Below are 19024 nucleotides of genomic sequence, written 5' to 3' on the forward strand. Positions count from 1 at the left end.
AAATGGATGTAAAAGCGTAGCAAGGCCTTGAGACATATACAGCTAGCTTATTAATAGCCTATGAGAGGACTGCTGGTATGTGTGGCATTCCAACAAAGTGATTAAATCAGCAGTTTCTTCTTGCTTTTTTTTTTTTTTTTGTGCAACCTAGAAGTGTAAAGCACTGCTTAACATGACTGGGTTATCCCAGCTAGCCATTCATGCACTGTGTAGTACTACAGTGTTACATTGTGACCATTCAAAAGAACAGCCTCGTGTCAGCAGCTCTCCAGTTCAGCTCAGAGGGAGTAGTGTAGGTAGGGGAGCCCCCTCTCTGACATCCTTACTCCTGTCCAGTTTAAGGGCCTTATTACACAGAGCGATTATCGTTCACAAAATTGTTAAATCGTTCGGATTTGAACGATAATCGTTTAGTGTAATAGCAGACAACGATTAAACGACCAACAAGAAATCGTTAGTCGTTTAATAGAGTTTGGACCTATTTTTATCGTGGATCATTCGCAAATCGTTCACATGGAATAAGACGTTGTTCGCAGTAGCGGAGAACACAATAGCGATGACAAGACAACTGCATGAACGATTATAAGTAACGATAATCATTCCGGAGAATTGGGCAAACGATTGCAGGTCGTTCACAATAGCGGTCGTTTGAGATCATTTATCGTTAAAAAAACGTTTCGTGTAATAGTACCCTAACTGTCCTTAGATTTATTCATTAGATTTCTCTCAGCTTATTTTGGGTCCAGAATTGCCTACTGACTGCCCCCCCCCAGACATCCCCCAAGTGTGTCACCAACTCATCACCCCTATTTGCTTTCGTTTACCTTTTGTTGGCAATGAGCATGATCACCATGTTCGAATTTGAGTGTTGACGGGCGTCTTCAAGCCAGGTAGTCAGATGATTGAATGTGTCTCTCCTAGGTACAAAAACAAAGTGAGATACAAGACCAGCTTTCTGTTTAGGTGCCTATCTAATAAATATCCCGTGGCAATGCATGTAAATGCTTTTGAAAGCTGTCATCCTTTCCTGTCAACTTGGCCTGTTACTTCAGGATCCCACAGCCCCAAATTCAGATTGCAATTTTTTTTTTTAAATAAAGCTGAATAAAAACTTTTAAAAAAACACTGCGCTAGTAGCCAGAACATACCAGCATATACAACTGTGGATCTCATGGGAGACCTCTACATTAAAGAGCTTCGGGGTTAAACAAGCACTCCGTTTTTATTGTTTGCCCATATAATGCACACTCCCTACCACTATGCCTTCAGTGCCATCTGTTTCATCCCAGCTCTGCTGCATTAACACATCTCATTAATATATATTGGCCATGTGACCTCTGATCAGCCACCATCTTGAATTATTTTAAATATTCCCTCTTTTACATCTGCTATACATGCCATGATGCATCAGCACTGCCTCACATAGGCAGCTACAGACAGTACCCTCTGTCTATGCTGCGGTACAATAATCCTCATCTCTATATATCTCTAAATGAGCGAAGACTGTAAGTACACAGTCAGAGAGGCTAAGCTGTCATCAAATCCATTAAACCTATGTGACAGGTGCTACAAAAGCATCACCAGTAACGGTGATAGGAATAATACAGAAGGCCTTCCTGGCTGAGCACAGACGCACATGTGATTCCCTGTTTTGTGTTCTGACTCTTCAGTGCTAATACAGACATCATGTGATGACATCATCGCATTTAAACCTCTATTTAGAAGACAAGAATGGGAGTTACACTGGCCACAGCCAGCTGGAGCAAAGACCATGGGGCTGAGTGGTCAGGGTGCCTATCACAGTGGAATCACTGCCATGGGGACCTGGTATGTACAGTACACATGTTAAAGTGACACAATAGTGACACAATAGAAGAATAAGTCTTCCATTTTTGAAGAAAAAAAGCCATGCAACCTATAATGCTTTATCCCAGTTTTAAGTTGTAGACTTGTATATATTAATAACTGGATGCAAGCCTACAGTGAGTCAAAAATGTGAAATTCTAGGAAATAAATAAATAAAATTGAAATCTCACCTTGTGATGTCATAAACTAATAAAGCACCGGCTGCACCTCTGTAGTATGACCTTGTGATGGAGCGAAAAGATTCCTGACCGGCCTGGAAGAAAGCAAGAGATTACCAGTCATCCATAAGAGCCTCTCAATATGCATCAAGAAAAAAACCTTTTCTGAACAGATTTTTTTCTAGCGGATTTGCAGCAGAAATACTGTTCATCTGGTGGGGACTTTACCTCCTCTGTTCATTTCAACTGAAAATCCGCAACATAAATTCACTGATGTTGTTAAAATCTATATGGCAGGTTGCCCTCAGGGAGAATTCACACAGGACAGATTTGATGTGCATTTTATCTGTGGCCTTGTGGCCGGGATGGGACCGCCACGGCCAGTGATTGGCTGAGCGGCCTGTCACTTCAGAGACCGGCTCTGAAGTTGCCTTTGCGTCTGCGGGGAGAAGCAAGGAAAACACTGGGGAGCATGGACAAGTAAGGTATATACTTTATTATACTTTAAAGCAAGGGCTGCACGGACATCGCTAATGATGTCCATGCAGACCTTGCTGAATAATGGTTGAGTTGAGTAATAGGCTCAGTAAACGAGCACAGATCTAGCATATGTAATATGGCCCAAAGTCTGAAGCAGATTCTTATGGGCAGCATTATCACGGTATAGTGGATTTCTTAGCAGATGTCACCACTTTAACGTAGCAGGGGTGCAATCTGCAGCACAAAATGTATACTGTGTGTGAATTTATAGACAACAACAGTTCCTAGAATAAGTATCAACGAAGTGGCGGACTGACAGTGAAGTTTGCGCCAAATAACAGCACGGGACCAGCACCAAGGATGAATATAAAACATATACCTTCCTCCTCCGCGTCCCAGGCATTATAGGGGGCTATAAGCATGTTAGATTCCTTTAACCTGCTGATAATTCCCCTTTAATCAGAGTGAGTTCATAAGAAACTTGACCTCAGAGTTAACCCTCCTTGCTTTACAAAGAAGCTACAAAGTTGCAGATATAGCCCGTCGGGGCATTGTTTACATCAGTTGGCTCAGAAGAGAGAGGGGGGGGGCAGAGGGAAACTGTTCACACACAGATTTCTGTGTTTTCAGCAGAAAGCAGCAGCTGATAACTGGGGGAAGGAGACTGAATGGATAACAACAAGGGCAGCAACATATCAAAAGTTATGTTTAAGCAGAGAATACACTTTTAATGGACAGAAGAGCACATGGGGCTGTGCTTGTAAAATTGCTTGAGGGTGCCTTCACACACACCGGATCCGCAATGGATTTCACGCTGCAGATCCATTGGCACTTTTTTCCTATGAGAATATATACTTGCAGCGGGATTGACATCCCGCTGCCAGTAAGTTAACCCCCCTGCCGGCTGGAGCATACATCACCCGCTCCACGCTCCGGGGCTCCCGGTGTCTGCATGTCCTGCTAAGCCAATGAGTGCGCCCCCCCAAGAAACAAAACAAAACATATTACATGCCCTAAAGATCGCCACCTGACTCTAAAGGAACCTGCATTGGAACAGTGGCAGTTCCCTGCATCAGAACACAATGTGCATTTCTGCCAGTTTTAAGAAAAAGTGTCACAAAACTGACAGCTATTAATACATTCTAACACAGTGAATGAGCCGGATGAACCGATCAGTCTAGCTTCAGCTATAACACTAAGGGGGAAAAACCCAAGCCAGTGGTCCTCTATAACTAGAATTCCATCCAGTCTTCCTTCAGAAGATGTGCCATATGATGGACTAGGCAACTACTACCCACTCCCTGGCTGCCGTAACACTGAATGATTAACATTACTAGTCCAGGGAATGGAAAGGAGAAATAGAAATGTAAATCAATGTAAATGTTATCATTAGGACTAAGGCAGGTTAAGCGAGTTTTATGCATCTGTATTATTGATGCAAATTTAGGCTTGACTGTTAATCTGATGTCACAAACAGACAACTGCAGATCACTAGGGGACCCCTGAAATCCTAAGAGTCATGAATGTAAGCCACTTTTCTATTTACTGTCTATGGAGCTAGAGGAGCACCGTACTTCTCCGGCAGCTCCATAGACCATAAATGGGGTGGTAGTGCGTGCACTTGTTTTCTCAACATGCAGTGGCAATTCACTTAAAGGACAAGTGCCATGAAAAACTTTTTCCCAGTAATTGAAACACATTACAAAGTTATATAACTGTGTAATGTGCTTCAATCACCTATCTGCCTCCCTTCCCTGTCTTTTCTCCACCCCCCACCAGGAAGTGTCCTGACTCACACAGACCTGATTACTGTTGTCACCGTCACCAGGCAGCTCCTTCTTGTGAGGATGAGTCATCAGCAGGAGGGCTGCTCTAGCTCCTGTTACACCAGCCTCCCCCTCCCCCTCCTTGTCAGGTGACTCTGCTTGCTCAGCTTATCTTCTCTAGTGACATGACTCCCTCACTGAGTCCATGGCAGCAGGAGAGAGGGTATGAGGGGAGGGGGGAGCTGCCTATGTGCTGGAGTCAGTCTGAGGGAAGATAAGCAAGGGAGATGTGACAAGTGATGGCTTGCAGTTGTTCAGCCAATCGGAGGTGAGCAAGCCTGTCACCTGACAAGGCAGGGGAGGGGGGAGGCTAGTGTAACAGGAGAAGGAGCTGAGAGAAGAGCTTGGTGATGGTGACGGCAGTAATCAGGTCTGTGTGAGTCAGGACACTTCCTGGTGGGGGGTGGAGGGGGGGTAAAGACAGGGAAGGGAGGCAGATAGGTGATTGAAGCAAATTACAGAGTTATATAACTTTGTAATGTGCTTCAATTACTGGGAAAAAGTTTTTCATGTCACTTGTTCTTTAAGGCCCTATTATACTAAACAATTATCGGCCTTACTTGGCAGATTACCGATAATCGTTAAGTGTAATAGTGCATGTTTGAAAGGCCACCATCAGGGTCTTTAGGCTCCTAGACAGAAATAGGGCTCCTAGGCTCCCAGCCACCATCACAGCCTTTCGGCTCCCAGCCGCCATCACAGCCTTTAGGCTCCCAGCCGCCATCACAGCCTTTAGGCTCCCAGCCGCCATCACAGCCTTTAGGCTCCCAGCCGCCATCACAGCCTTTAGGCTCCCAGCCGCCATCACAGCCTTTAGGCTCCCAGCCACCATCACAGCCTTTAGGCTCCCAGCCACCATCACAGCCTTTAGGCTCCCAGCCACCATCACAGCCTTTAGGCTCCCAGCCACCATCACAGCCTTTAGGCTCCCAGCCACCATCACAGCCTTTAGGCTCCCAGCCACCACCACAGCCTTTAGGCTCCCAGCCACCATCACAGCCTTTAGGCTTCCAGCCACCATCACAGCCTTTAGGCTCCCAGCCACCATCACAGCCTTTAGGCTCCTAGCCACCATCACAGCCTTTAGGCTCCTAGCCACCATCACAGCCTTTAGGCTCCTAGATTCCTAGCCACAATCACGGCCTTAAGGCTTCTAGACATGATCACGGCCTTAAGGCTCCTAGACTCCTAGTCTCGAATACGAACTTTAGGCTCCTAGACTCAAAATCACAGAGGGTCCCAGTGGTCAGACTCTTAAGGATTATTATAAGTGTTTAATGGAGAGTGTTCAAAGGTGAACACTGTCTCCGTTCCACCTTGAGCTTGAACTCATAAATCCCTTATGCAATGCAGGGTGCGCCCAGGTGGACACCCACCAGCTCCTGCTGCTGCCGAGTCCATCCGCTCACTAAATGAATGTCCAATGTTGAAAGGGCAGCTGGAAATAAATCTTTATGATCCTGTTGTCTTTATGTTGAATCAGTCACCCAGAAAATATGTTCTGTACCTTGCATATAAATGAAAAGTTCTCCGAGCACTTCAAACCATAACTCACTCTTTTATGTGTCAGATGCTGACATTTTACAGTAGTTTCTCCCTTCCTCTCTAGTGTTTAAGGTGCCCGGAGGAGATGGCAATAGATATGAGGCTATAATGTTCTTTATCGAGCATTAGAAGGGAATGAACAAGCGAAGGACAGGAACAGGTAGCTGCTATTTTTTTTCTAGGAACAAGCAGCCCTTCCTTGGCAATCCCTGACATCCCAATTTACTGAATGGCTTCACAATACATGAATCATTATTAGAACATAGAAAGGACTCCTAGCAACTGAGCTCACAAGACAAATCTGAAAGGAAGCAAATAACCCAGAGCTGCGCATCTCAATTCAATAACCTGCTCCCTGGGGCAGCTGTTGACACTAGAATAAATAAAGCCCATTGTAAATAAATGATGAATGACATCTTTACGCCCACCATCTGCTGGTGTAAAGGTTGTTGGAAGGCCAAGGATGCAGATTTTATCCGTTATATCGGAAGCAGCAGCCAGCCTTTCACCAATCCCTAGACTCAATGTTGTCACTTTTCCCCTTTTAATCTGTTTAGGCAAAAAATAAAAAAGCTGAAATTCAATGACAGCCCAAATTGTTCAGTTGGTCACATCACCTAAATAGATTTACTCTTCAAAAGACAAAAAATAAAAAAAAAAACTGAAAAAAGAAAACTTGCTGAGAAGGGGCACTGCCCCTCCAGTGGGAGAATGGAGACTTCCTTACCAGCAAAGCAAACAATTGTCCGGCCATCAGTTATTAAAGGTTTATGTTAAAGAGGCGGTGTCACAAAGCAGAGAAGGTAGAATCAGATGGGCACTACATACATGTATATAAAGGAGAACAAATATGCTTATTTTATTTTTTATTTGGTAAAGCAGGTTAAATCACTGCACCATAATTCTTCCCTATGTATCTGATAACTCCCTTGTTTCCTCTCTGAACTGTGACACTTTTCCACAATCCTCCCTGCTGCATGTGAAGTGAAAACCAACTGCCAGTACTAATGGGACAGATCAAGTGACTGGGAGTGAACTGGACAATGGAATCCGAGCATAGAATGTAACCTATGTGACGGGCGGAACTTCAAGTGGGAGCACGGGGGGGAGGTGGCTGCGAGCAGCGGAATCCGCATGATTTTGTAGTGTGCATATACCCTTAAGGACAAAGCCAATTTTTGTCTTTGTACTTTTGCTTTTAACTCTTTATGTTTAAATGGCCATAGAGCATGAGCCTTTATTTTTTGCAACAGCAATTGTACTTTGCAACGATAACCTTGATTTTACCATAAACCATGCTGCGACACCAGAAAAAAAAAATCACTTGAGTTTTCAAAAAAAAAGGAATTTGTTTTAATTTCAGGAAGTTTTGTGTTTCGTGCCGTTTGCCCTATGGTAAAACTGACATGTTATCTATGTTCCTCACGTCAGTACAACTACAATGATATGCAACTTGTATAACTTTTATTTTATTTGACAGCTTTCAAGGGTGCGTTCACACGTATAGGATCCGCAGCAGATTTTTTGCTGTGTTCAGTTATTTAGATCAAATCTGCTGTGGATCTGCACCATCAAATCTGCTGCAATGTGGAACATGTGAAGCTACCCTAAAAAACTAAGGCCCAGATTTAGCAAAGGGTGTAAAATTTAGACTGGTGCAAACTGCCCACAACAACCAATCACAGCTCAGCTTTCAGCATTGGTAAAATGAAAATGGAGCTGTGATTGGTTGCTGTGGGCAGTTTGCACCAGTTTGAATTGTACACCCTTTCATAAATCACACCCTAAATGTGTTCCATAGATTCCTGACCGCCTCTATAATGTGTATATCAGCTCAATGAGAACCAGCACTCCCCCAGAGTAGCATCTACAGCATCTCCCTAGTTGACCAACATCCTGCTCTCTACTGATACGGAGGAAAACCAGCTGTCTACAGAGGGGTGACTCTTCCTTCTGGAGGAGACTATGGTTTGGCTAATATCAGATTTTCAGCATTTTAGCTAATAACTGACCAAAGGGACACAGTGCTTGTGTGAGGGCAGCGGTTTCTTATTCAGCTCTCTACATTTATTAGTGATTGCACCTGGAATTACAAATCATTTAATTATGGGACAAGTTGTAATACCAAGTAGAGTTGCTATTAATGTGCGGCGCTGTGCCCTATAAGCGATGGTGAAGCCATCCATTTACAGTAGGGATATATGTAAAGGCATCTAGTTCTGAAGCTCACTGGGTTGTTATGCTAGGATTTGGTTTCTTGTATCTATCGTTTCCCTCCCTGTGGGCATTTGCCATTAGAGATGAGCGAATTTACATTAGGAACAAAGAGAATCGCTACATTCCTACTGTAAATTTGCTCATCTCTATTTGTCATACATTTCTTTTGGAATGTACTTTTATTTCCTGTATTTTTGGTGCACCACATAGCGCAGTGTTTCCCAATTCCAGTCCTCAAGACCCAGCAACACGTCATGTTTTGAGGATATCTCATACAAAGAACACCTGTGATAATTCTAGATATAATCACCTGTGAAATACTGAGGAGATCCTAAAACCATGACCTGTTGGTGGGTCTTGAGGACTGGAGTTGAAAAACACTGACCGTCATAGCAGGAGGAGGGACCTATCAGTTTATGTGTGGACCCTTGTTCATGCATAAAGCATTTTAATATGTTTAAAAAGTGTGTAAGATACAAATTGGTGTAAAGTGCCCATAGGAATACATCTCAGCTTAGCCTGCAGCTTAAAGGGGTTATCCAGCGTGGGGGCACTTTTTTGGGGGGACCGGGGAGGAGGTGGCTGAAATAAAAGGCGTCCACTTACCTCCCCGGTTCCAGCGGCGGGTCCCGCATCACGGCGCTCCGGTGCCCGGCCGCTTCCTGGTGTCTGACACCGCCTGAGACGCTACGTCTCAGGGCCGCTCAGCCACTTAGTGAAGGAGGCGGGATCCGAGCGGACTTCAAACGGAAGTCCCCAGACGACCTAGGGCGTAACTGTACGTCCTGGGTGTTTCTCCAGCTATGAAGCGCGCTCCGGGCGCAGCGCGCTTCATAGCAGGTGGGGGCCGGCTGCAAACAGCAGCCGGGACCTCACCGGTAATGACACGCTGCAGCGATCGCGCTGCCGCGTGTCATTAACTCCCTGTCACTTACCGATCGGGACCCCTGCAGTGTGACTGCGGGGGTCCCGATCGGTAAAACGGACCGCCGGAGGTCTCTTACCTGCCTCCCTGCGGTCCGATCGGCGATCTGCTGCACTAAGCCTGCACAGGCAGGCTCAATGAGCAGATCGCCGATAACACTGATCAATGCTATGCCTATGGCATAGCAATGGTCAGTGTAAAAATCAAAGTACTGGATGTAAAAGTCCCCCAAAGGGACTTCAAATGTGTAAAAAAAAAAAAAAAAAAGTTAAAAACACTAACACTACCCCAAAACCCCTCCCCCAATAAAAGTTGAAATCACCCCCCTTTCCCTTTATATAAATAAAACATATAAAAAAAAAAAAAAAAAAAAAAATAAACATATAAAATATACCGTAGCGTGCGTAATTGTCCCATCTAATAAAATATAACAAGCGTCATTGCGAGCGGTAAACGGCGTACACGAAAAGAGGGGAAAAAAGTGCACGGATTACCGATTTTATGTTACATTATATATAAAAAAAATTAATAAAAAGTGATCAAAACGTTTGATCTTCACAAATATAATATTAATAAAAACTAGAGATTATGGCGGAAAAAATGACACCCCATACAGCCCCGTAGGTGAAAAAATAAAACTGTTATAAGCGTCACAATAGGCCCATTTTATTTATAATTAATTGCCAAAAAAAAGGATTTCATTTAAAAAAAAATATATAACATTAGAGAATCTGTGTAACCTGCATATGGTTGTGTTTGGACTGACCTATAGAATAATTGTATCATGTCGCTTTTACCGTATTACGTAGACACAGGAACCCCCCAAACGTTACCATATTGCATTCTTTTTTTACGATTTCACCAATTTATATCTTCATAAATAATATATTTGGAATTCCATCATACATGTTATGGTAAAATGAAAGACGCCATTACAAAGTACAACTATTCCAGTAACAAACAAGACCTTACATGGCCCTGTAGATAGAAAACTGAAAGTGCTAGAGCTCTTAGAAGGGGAGGAGGAAAAACAAAAACACTAAGATCAAAATTTGCGTGGTCCACTGGGTCATTTTGGGCCTGGTCCTCAAAGGGTTAACAAAACAAATGCCTAGCAGGAGGTGTATAATATGTAAGCAGACGCATTACTTACTGTGTCCCATATCTGAAGTTTGATCTGCTTGCCATCAATTGTTATCATTCGTGCACCAAATTCTACACCTAAGGAAGAAAAGTGGACAGTGTTAATTTTTCTTTATCTGGAATTATATACTCTGTACTCCTGCATAAAACGTCACTGGTCAGATGGTTGGCTAATCTCCTTAGAAGTAGTCTTGCACTAGTACCAGGAAATCAGTTGTATATGCCAGACATGGAATTTTATTAATTATTTAGAGGACAAAGTTCCACAATCCAGCAAGTGTCATTCAAATACCCCGAGGACTGTACAGTACTTCTCCACTACAGCCATCACTTTAACTGTGTGCCTGTACATTTTCCATAGAAAATTCTTCAACAAAAATACAGAAACAATTGCATTGGACAGTGACACTTGTTCATTGTTCATTCTTCAGCGCGGACAGGGCAGGAGCGCGCGCCTCCCATAGACTCCCATTATGAGCGGGAGGCTAACGGCATTCCGCGGCGGACAATTCCATCGCGGAATTCCGCTACCTTTCCTCAGTGGGAACGAGGCCTTAGAGAGAATCTTGACTTGTTACAGAAACACGTCTAAAGTTTTTATGAGTTGAGGTGTGAGTGTTTAGACCACGACAATCGATCAAGAGAATAAGTAGGAAGCTGGTTGTATTGTCCTGCGTGCCCCTCACTACCCTGCCCTGCATTTTTGCAATCAGCTTTTTTTTCATCCGTTGTTTAAAAAAAAAAAAAAAAAAAAAAGGATTGCAAAAATGCAGTGTGAACCCAGCCTGACACAGAGCTGATAGAAAACGTGCTAAGTACAGATTTCTCTCGGCTCCTGATCGGTCCTGACCAATCAAAACTTTTTATATGCCTCTATGACATACCAGAAGAATAGGCTTTGTGCTACAACACTCCCTCTACCATCCAGCTGCTGATTGACAACTGTCTGCCTATACACAGTATAGATAAGCAACCGACAATAAGTAAACAAACATTGGGCACAGAGAGCTGGTGTTCATGAATAGCAAGGACTACAGAGCACATGCACATAATGGAGAGGGCTAGTGTGTGGTGGCTCAGAGTCCTCGTTATTCAAGAGGATAACTCTTAATAAGGTCTACAGAACAATGTAAGTGATCCATCATTCTCTTCAGCATCGCATGTCAATCACTGGTGGAAGCCTCCATAGCACATGGATGAGATCTGTAAAATCCATTCACCTGCAACATCAACCCTGTCATTTTAACCTGACCTGCAACATTTCTATCCATGTGAATCTATCCTTAGATTGCTTCACTTTCCAAAGCAGAAGGAAAACCCAATCCAGCCCATCACTTTGTGCTGTTTACATGGACACTTATTAGTGACATAGAATAATAACAGGACTTGCACTAGCAAAAGGCTGAATGCTTGGCAAGTACCACTTACAGAAAAAAAGAAACCTAGACATCAAGATCCTCTGAGTTTGTCAGTAAGCTGCTGACTGCAATATAATGATACCACACTGCCATCTATCAGGAACTCCTGGTTACCACAAATGGATTCTGACAATGTAAAAACAAACAAAAGATTTGCATCTAGCGCAACTAAGTGAAACTCATGAATGGATCGTTACTCACGATGTCTTTTTCTTTTACTTCCTCCTGGTGGTGAGATGTTATAATCCTTCCAGTTTGGGGTTCCAGCAAGGTGGATATAGTCCACGCTGGGAGTACGCCCCGGCCGGTGGCGTAGTCTCAACCAGCTAATGTTCCGGTAAAGGTTCACTGTGACGTCACAGGGTTTGTTACGGAGTAAGGTGAGGACCAAACTTTCTCCAACGCGTTTCAGCGTTACTAACGCCTTCCTCAGGGATGGTGAATAGCTCCTTTCTTACTCCTTTTACGTACTCGGAACATCCTGATTATCCTCCTATTGGTTCCTATTGAGGATAATCAGGATGTTCCGAGTACGTAAAAGGAGTAAGAAAGGAGCTATTCACCATCCCTGAGGAAGGCGTTAGTAACGCTGAAACGCGTTGGAGAAAGTTTGGTCCTCACCTTACTCCGTAACAAACCCTGTGACGTCACAGTGAACCTTTACCGGAACATTAGCTGGTTGAGACTACGCCACCGGCCGGGGCGTACTCCCAGCGTGGACTATATCCACCTTGCTGGAACCCCAAACTGGAAGGATTATAACATCTCACCACCAGGAGGAAGTAAAAGAAAAAGACATCGTGAGTAACGATCCATTCATGAGTTTCACTTAGTTGCGCTAGATGCAAATCTTTTGTTTGTTTTTATTATTACTTATACGGGGAATCACGGGTATCCCCACTCCGCATCCTAAGCAGCACACTAATTGCCAAACTGGTACAGCGCCGTGTATAATATACGCATAGTATATACACTTTATTACGATTCTGACAATGTGCATCATAGGGCAGCTTTATGTGATATGTGCTTCTTACACTATTACTCTTTAGGTTTAGCCCTTATTTAACCCCTTTCCACCACATTCATATCCATGAATAGCCAATGGAACTGTTCTTTCCCTATGTGACTCCTCAGTTTGCAGTCACGCTGTCACTACCAGTATCAGGCTGCCAGTATAGCCACTACGAGGGTTGCACACAGCACTCACACAAAGCACTGTGGTCCTGAATGTAGGAGACATTGCTTTCGCTTTTTTTTTTTTTCTTGATGTCATTATTGACATCAAGGGATTTCTAGAAGCTGAAGAGTGTGGCTATTCGGAAAGGGCACAGGTTCCTGTATGCAGACCACTAGTAATCCTAAATCTAATGGATGATTACTATTACCAATGATCAGTATTATCAGGACATGCAGGGAACACACAAATCATGTGCCCCCCGCCTCTCTGACCCCAAACGCGTAACATTTAGGGCAAAAAAGCATTAGGATGCGTTCATACGTACAGGATCCGCAGCAGATTTGATGCAGTGTTATTTAGTTACATTGATATCTGTGCCATCAAATCTGCAGCGGATCCTGTACGTGTGAAGCTACCCTTACAATATCAATGAAGTGGATGAGACTATAAATCCTCACCCATGCTAGGACAGTGCAGAAACACACACAAAGTGTGGAGTCAGAAACCGCAGAAGACTACACAACACAGATTGCATATTCTTTAAATTAAATGGACAAAAACAATAAAAATCCACATCATTTCCACTGTATATGGCCACAGGGAAAGCCACCCCTCACCACACACCAGATCCCCTGAAACAAAAAAGTTGGCTGTGATTTAACATCATGCCTGACCCCTATTCTCGACTGACATCAGTGGAAGGTGGGGAGAGCCACATAGATCTTACAGCGACATAAGTCTAAGTTTATAGGGACCTTTAGGCTCTGTTCACACTGCATTTTTGGTTTTCATTTAATGTATATGGTAAAAGAAAAGAAACTGATAAAAAAAAAAATGTTGCTGTATACCATACTGCAGAGTCAGTTTCCTACTGACTTACATACTAATAAAAAAAAAAAAAAAAAACTGATCAATTTCAATCTCTTTTTTTGCGTAGACAAAAATGTGGTTGAAATGAAACATACGGAAATGGGAAAACAAATGGAAAGATGCAGAGTGAACTTAGACTTACGTAAAAATGTGATAAAGTCACTCAAAATATTTGAGTTGCATGACTTGGATGAGACCTGTTATCAAGTGAATAAAGTTGCTGTGTTGCCCCAGCCCAAAGCCACTAAAGTCATAGGCATCTCTGCGTGCTTGTGGATTATGCCATTATAGCATTTAAGATAATAAAACTGCAAATACTGTGCAAGGTCTACTATGCTGTAAACAATTATATAAACTATACTCCAGGAAAGGGTTCCCCCATTACTTGCACATTTCTGCTGTTAAATGGCCACTGTGCTGAGACTGGGAGCGATAAGGAGAATCAGTCTGGAGAATTCAGCATGCTGTGTGTTCTGCAATCTGCCTCCTTTTGGACCTGGTAGGCCCCATAGCCTTACATTAAGTGGCTAACAAACGCTGTCAAGGCCCTATTCCATTAAGCAATTATCGGCCATATTTGGCCAATTATCGGCGCTTGGTGTAATAGCTAGTGTTAAAAGGCAACGATCAACTTTCAATTTGTTAACAAAAAATGTAGAACAATAATGACGGTCTGCTGGCCGTCACTCTGTGTCATAGAGGCGCAGCTAACTCCTATCCCGCGGTCTTCCTGCTCTTAGCAGCACAAGTAATCGCGCCGGCAGCGAGGAGGGAACAAAGAGCAAGCGAGCGCTGTTCTGACAGGTTGGCGCTCGTTTGCTCCTCCAGATCGGCCCGTGTAATAAGGCCTTTAAACGCAGCACTGGATACACCATCTTAAAAGTTGCAGGGGTATGAATAAAGCCAGACTTTTTTTTCCATTTAAAGTGCTGCTTCATTTGCTATTTCTACATTATGTGACCGTCCAGGTCACAAAACCCAGAGATGGGTTTAAGTATTCAGACCACGACCAATCAAAATTTCTGACATGTCTAATGTTGCATTTACACAGACAGATTTATCTGACAGATTTTGGAAGCCAAAGCCAGGAATGGATTTGAAAAGAGGATAGATCCCAGTCTTTCCTTTATGACATGATCCCTGTTTATAGTCTGTTCCTGGTTTGGGCTTCAAAGATCTGTCAGATAAATCTGTGTAAAAGCACCATTAGACAAAACTGTCTTTCCCAGATCATCTTTCATGTTTACAAGCTCTGATATAATGAAATGTTATTTAAAGGAGTAGTGCGGCGCTAAACAATTATTCACAAAATAACACACATAACAAAGTTATACAATTTTGTAATGTATGTTATGTATGTGAATGGCCCCCTTCCCCGTGTTTCCCCCCACCGCAACTCGTGTCGACCCCCGTCTGCCATCTTGTGACAATGCCGTAGTCTTCGGGAGGCCGGCCGAACCGCTCCATCCGTGCCTCATGGCGACCACCCTCTGCCACGTCATAACTGTGCTCAGCCGCCATTGGCTGAGCACAGTTATGCTCAGCCAACCAATCGCGGCTGAGCAGCTGGTGACGAGGCAGAAGGGGGCCGGCATGGGGAATGGCTGGAGCGGTTCGGCCGGCCTCCCGAAGACTACGTCATTGTTTCAAGATGGCGGACGGGGGTCGACACAAGATGCGGTAAGTATAATGCATCACACTTCCGGGTCTAGCGTGGGTGGGGGGGAAACAAGGGGACGCGGCCATTCACAAGTTGTATAACTTTGTAATGTGTGTTGTTTAACTGATGTTTCTGTAGGAAATGTGTTAACGCATAATGGTCCTTTTACACAGAGTGATTATTGTTCGAATTTTCACGATAACGATAGCATCTGAGCGATAATCGCCTCGTGTAAACAGCGAACGATCAAGCGATGAGCGAGAAATCGTTTCTCTTGTTCTTTCAACATGTTCTCAAATAATTGTTGGTCGTTCACTGAACATTCACAGATCGCTTTGTGTAAACAGTCTTTCACCGATTTACCCAATGTGTGAGATGGGCTTAAGTGATCTTAAAACAATCGCAATAACGATTTTTGCAAACAATATATCGTTCCATCTAAACGCTGATCGTTATAAAAAAACACATAGTTACTTTGAAATAGTTTCAGGCTCCGTGCAAAAGGACCATAGCTGTTGTTTCTATGGATTTTTAAAAATCTTTACGGTTTTGTTAGATTAACCCCTTAAGGACAGGGCCTAAAATGGCCTTAAAGGAGAAGTCCGGCCAAAATGAATTTTTTATATGTTATTACTTATGGAAAGTTATACAATTTTCTAATGTACATTAATTATGGGAAATGCTCATATACTGCTATTTCCCTTAATTTAGTGTACTAGGAAGTGTTAGAATTCTCTCAGAAGCAGTGACGTCACGACGAATGGTGTAATTCCTATGGAGTGTCCAGCAGGGAGCGCTCTATATATGAGTACCATTGACTTCTATGTATAGTGCGCCCCTGCTGGACACTCCATAGGAATTACAATGGATGTGTGTATGTAATGTAATGTTATGTACAGTACTTTGCAAATGAATACATTTATGTAATACTTTGGGGAACAAGTGTTTTTTCTCCCCAAAGTATCCCGTAAATGTATTCAATGAATACATTTGCAGGACACCGAGCAGGGAGGGAGAGAAGTGCCATCTACCTCCCCCTCCCTCCCTGCTCGGTGCTGGGCACATATACAAAGTACCACTCCCCCATTATCTGCAGATAATGAGGGAGTAGTACCTGTGCTATCTATCGCCGCCCACGCCGCCGCCGCTCACACAAGTGCCGCTCTTCATGCCCCCTGCGCCGGTCCGACCTCCTCCTCCCGGCTTCAAACACTATAGCACAGTATTCCCCGCTGCCCACCCGCACTGCTGACTCCCACTATCCGGCCGGCCGCCGCTCCGCATACTATCCGGCCGACCGCCGCTGACTCTCTGCTGCCCGCCCGAGCCGCTGAATCCCACTATCGATGCTATCAAATTTTCAGTAAAATTTCTAAATCAGATATTTTTAGGGACCTGTTCAGGTTTAAAGTCTATTTGAGGGGACTATATGTTGGAAAGACCCACAAAGCACCTCATTTCAGAAACTGCACCCCCCAAACTCTTCAAAAGCACATCCAGAAAGTTTTTTACCCTTTAGGGGAGTCACAGAAATAAAAGCTAAGTGTGTAAGTGACATTTTATTGTAATCCAATATCTTTCATAATTGTAAACCTATTACCAGAGAAATGCACCCCAATATTTATTGCAATTTAAAGAAATACCCCATATGTGGCCCTAATGCGCTATTTGACGCAACCACAAGCCTCAGATATAAAGGAGCGCCTAGTGAATTTCAACGCCTCCGTTCTATTTGGTCATTTTTGACTGTACCACTTCAGGTTGGCAGAGGCTCTAGGGTGCCAAAACATATAAAACACCCCTAAAAGGACACCATTTAAAAAAAAATACACCCCTCAAGGAATGTAACAAGGGGTGCGGTGAGCATCTGCACCTAACAGGTGCTTCACAGATTTTCAGAACAATGTGGCGTGAGAAAGGAAAAATTAAATTTTTTACACTAAAACGTTGTTCTAGCCTTCAATTTTTTAATTTTAAAAGAGGATAAAAGTAAAATAAAAACACCGAACATGTAGCGCACTTTCTCCGGAGGACAGAAATACCCCACATGTGGACATAAAGTGCCAAGCGGGCGCAGGAGGAGCCTCCAAAGGGAAGGAGCTCCAATTGGCCTTTGGAAGCTGGATTTCACTGGAATGGATTTCAAGGGCCATGTCGCATTTACAAAGCTCTCGTTCTGCCAAAACACTGGAAACCACACTAAAAGTGACCCCATTCTGGAAACTACACCCCTCAAGGAATCTAACAAGGGGTGCAGTGAAAGGGAAAAATTTTCATTTTTTCACTTCCACGGCACAAATGTGCCCGTCATCAAGGGGTCCATATCCTCATTTCACCCCTTGTTAGATTCCTTGAGGGGTGTAGTTTCTAGAATGAGGTCACTTGTGGGGGGTTTCCAGTGTTTTGGCTGCACGAGGGCTCTGTAAATGCGACATGGCGTTCATCATCCATTCTGGCCAAATCCAGTCTCCAAAATCCAAATGGTCCTCCTTCCCTTCGGAGGCTTGCCCTGCGCCCACATGGCGCTTTATGTCCACATGTGGGGTATTTATGGACTCAGGAGGAATTGCTCTACACATTTTGTGTGGTTTTTTTCTCTTTTAACCCCTTGTGAAAATGAAAAATTCAAGGCTAGACCAACATTATAGTGTAAAAAATGTAATATTTCATTTTCACGCCACATTGTTCCACATTTGTGCCCATCACCAGTGGAGTCCATATGCTCACTACACCCCTTGTTACATTCCTTGAGGGGTGTAGTTTCCATAATGGGTTCACTTGTGGGGGGTTTCAACTGTCTTGGCAACACAGGGGCCTCTTAAATGCAACAAGACCCTCAAAATCCATTCCAGCCAAATCCAGCCTCCAAAAGCCAAATGGCGCTCCTTCCCTTTGGAGGCTTACCCTGCACCCGCATGGCGCTTTATGTCCACATGTGGGGTATTTTCGTACTCAGGGGAAATTGCGCTACACATTGTGTTTTTTTTTTTATCTTTTAACCACTTGTGAAAATTAAAAAATCTAATTTACATTTACACTAAATGTTGGTCTAGCCTTGATTTTTTTCTATTTCCACAAGGGGTTAAAAAAGAAAATGAACACAAAACGTTTAGGGTAATTTTCCATTATGTGAACATAATGTGCCATATGGGCACAGGGCAAGCCACCAAAGGGACAGAGCGCCATTTAGGCTGGAATGGAGGATGGAGGCCATGCCACAATTACAAAGCTCCTGTGCTGCCAGGACAGTAGAAACCCCCCACAAGTGACCCCATTCTGGAAACTACACCCTCAAGAAATCTAACAAGGGGTGCAGTCAGCATATGGACCCCACTGGTGACGGGCACATATGTAGAACATGTGCTGTAAAAATAAAAAATACATTTTTTTTCATTTTCACAGCACAAATGTGCCAGTCACCAGGGAGCCATATCCTCGCTGCCCCCCTTGTTAGATTCCTTATGGGGTGTAGTTTCCAGAATGGGGTCACTTGTGGGGGGGTTTCTATTGGCCTGGCAGCACAGAGGCTTTGTAATTGCATCATGGCAAGTCTCTAATGGGAATGGGGGCCATACTTATTTAGTTGGGGAAAAGGGACAGTTTTTAATTAATTTGGGAGTATTAGGCCAATTATTAGTTTATAAGGTTGAAAAGGACAGGAGTCCATCAAATTCAATCTGTGTTGGTCCAGAGGAAGGCACAAAAAGCCTTGTGAGGTAGACGACAGTAGCCTCATCAC

At 43.6% G+C, this 19024-nt stretch overlaps 1 protein-coding gene across 2 annotated transcripts in view; it reads right to left on the bottom strand.

The window, feature by feature from the left end:
• Positions 1–19024, bottom strand: part of RAB2A (RAB2A, member RAS oncogene family) — a 74455-nt gene that overhangs the window by 38858 nt on the left and 16573 nt on the right. For both annotated transcript variants that reach the window (XM_069957547.1, XM_069957548.1), the window contains exons 3-5: positions 10171–10238; positions 2037–2119; positions 825–917 (exon numbers count right to left, since the gene is read on the bottom strand). In XM_069957547.1, the coding sequence (XP_069813648.1) occupies positions 825–917; positions 2037–2119; positions 10171–10238 (244 nt within the window). The remainder of the gene's footprint in view (positions 1–824; positions 918–2036; positions 2120–10170; positions 10239–19024) is intronic.

Source organism: Dendropsophus ebraccatus, chromosome 2 (assembly GCF_027789765.1).
Source record: "Dendropsophus ebraccatus isolate aDenEbr1 chromosome 2, aDenEbr1.pat, whole genome shotgun sequence".
In the NCBI taxonomy this organism is placed as follows: domain Eukaryota; kingdom Metazoa; phylum Chordata; class Amphibia; order Anura; family Hylidae; genus Dendropsophus; species Dendropsophus ebraccatus.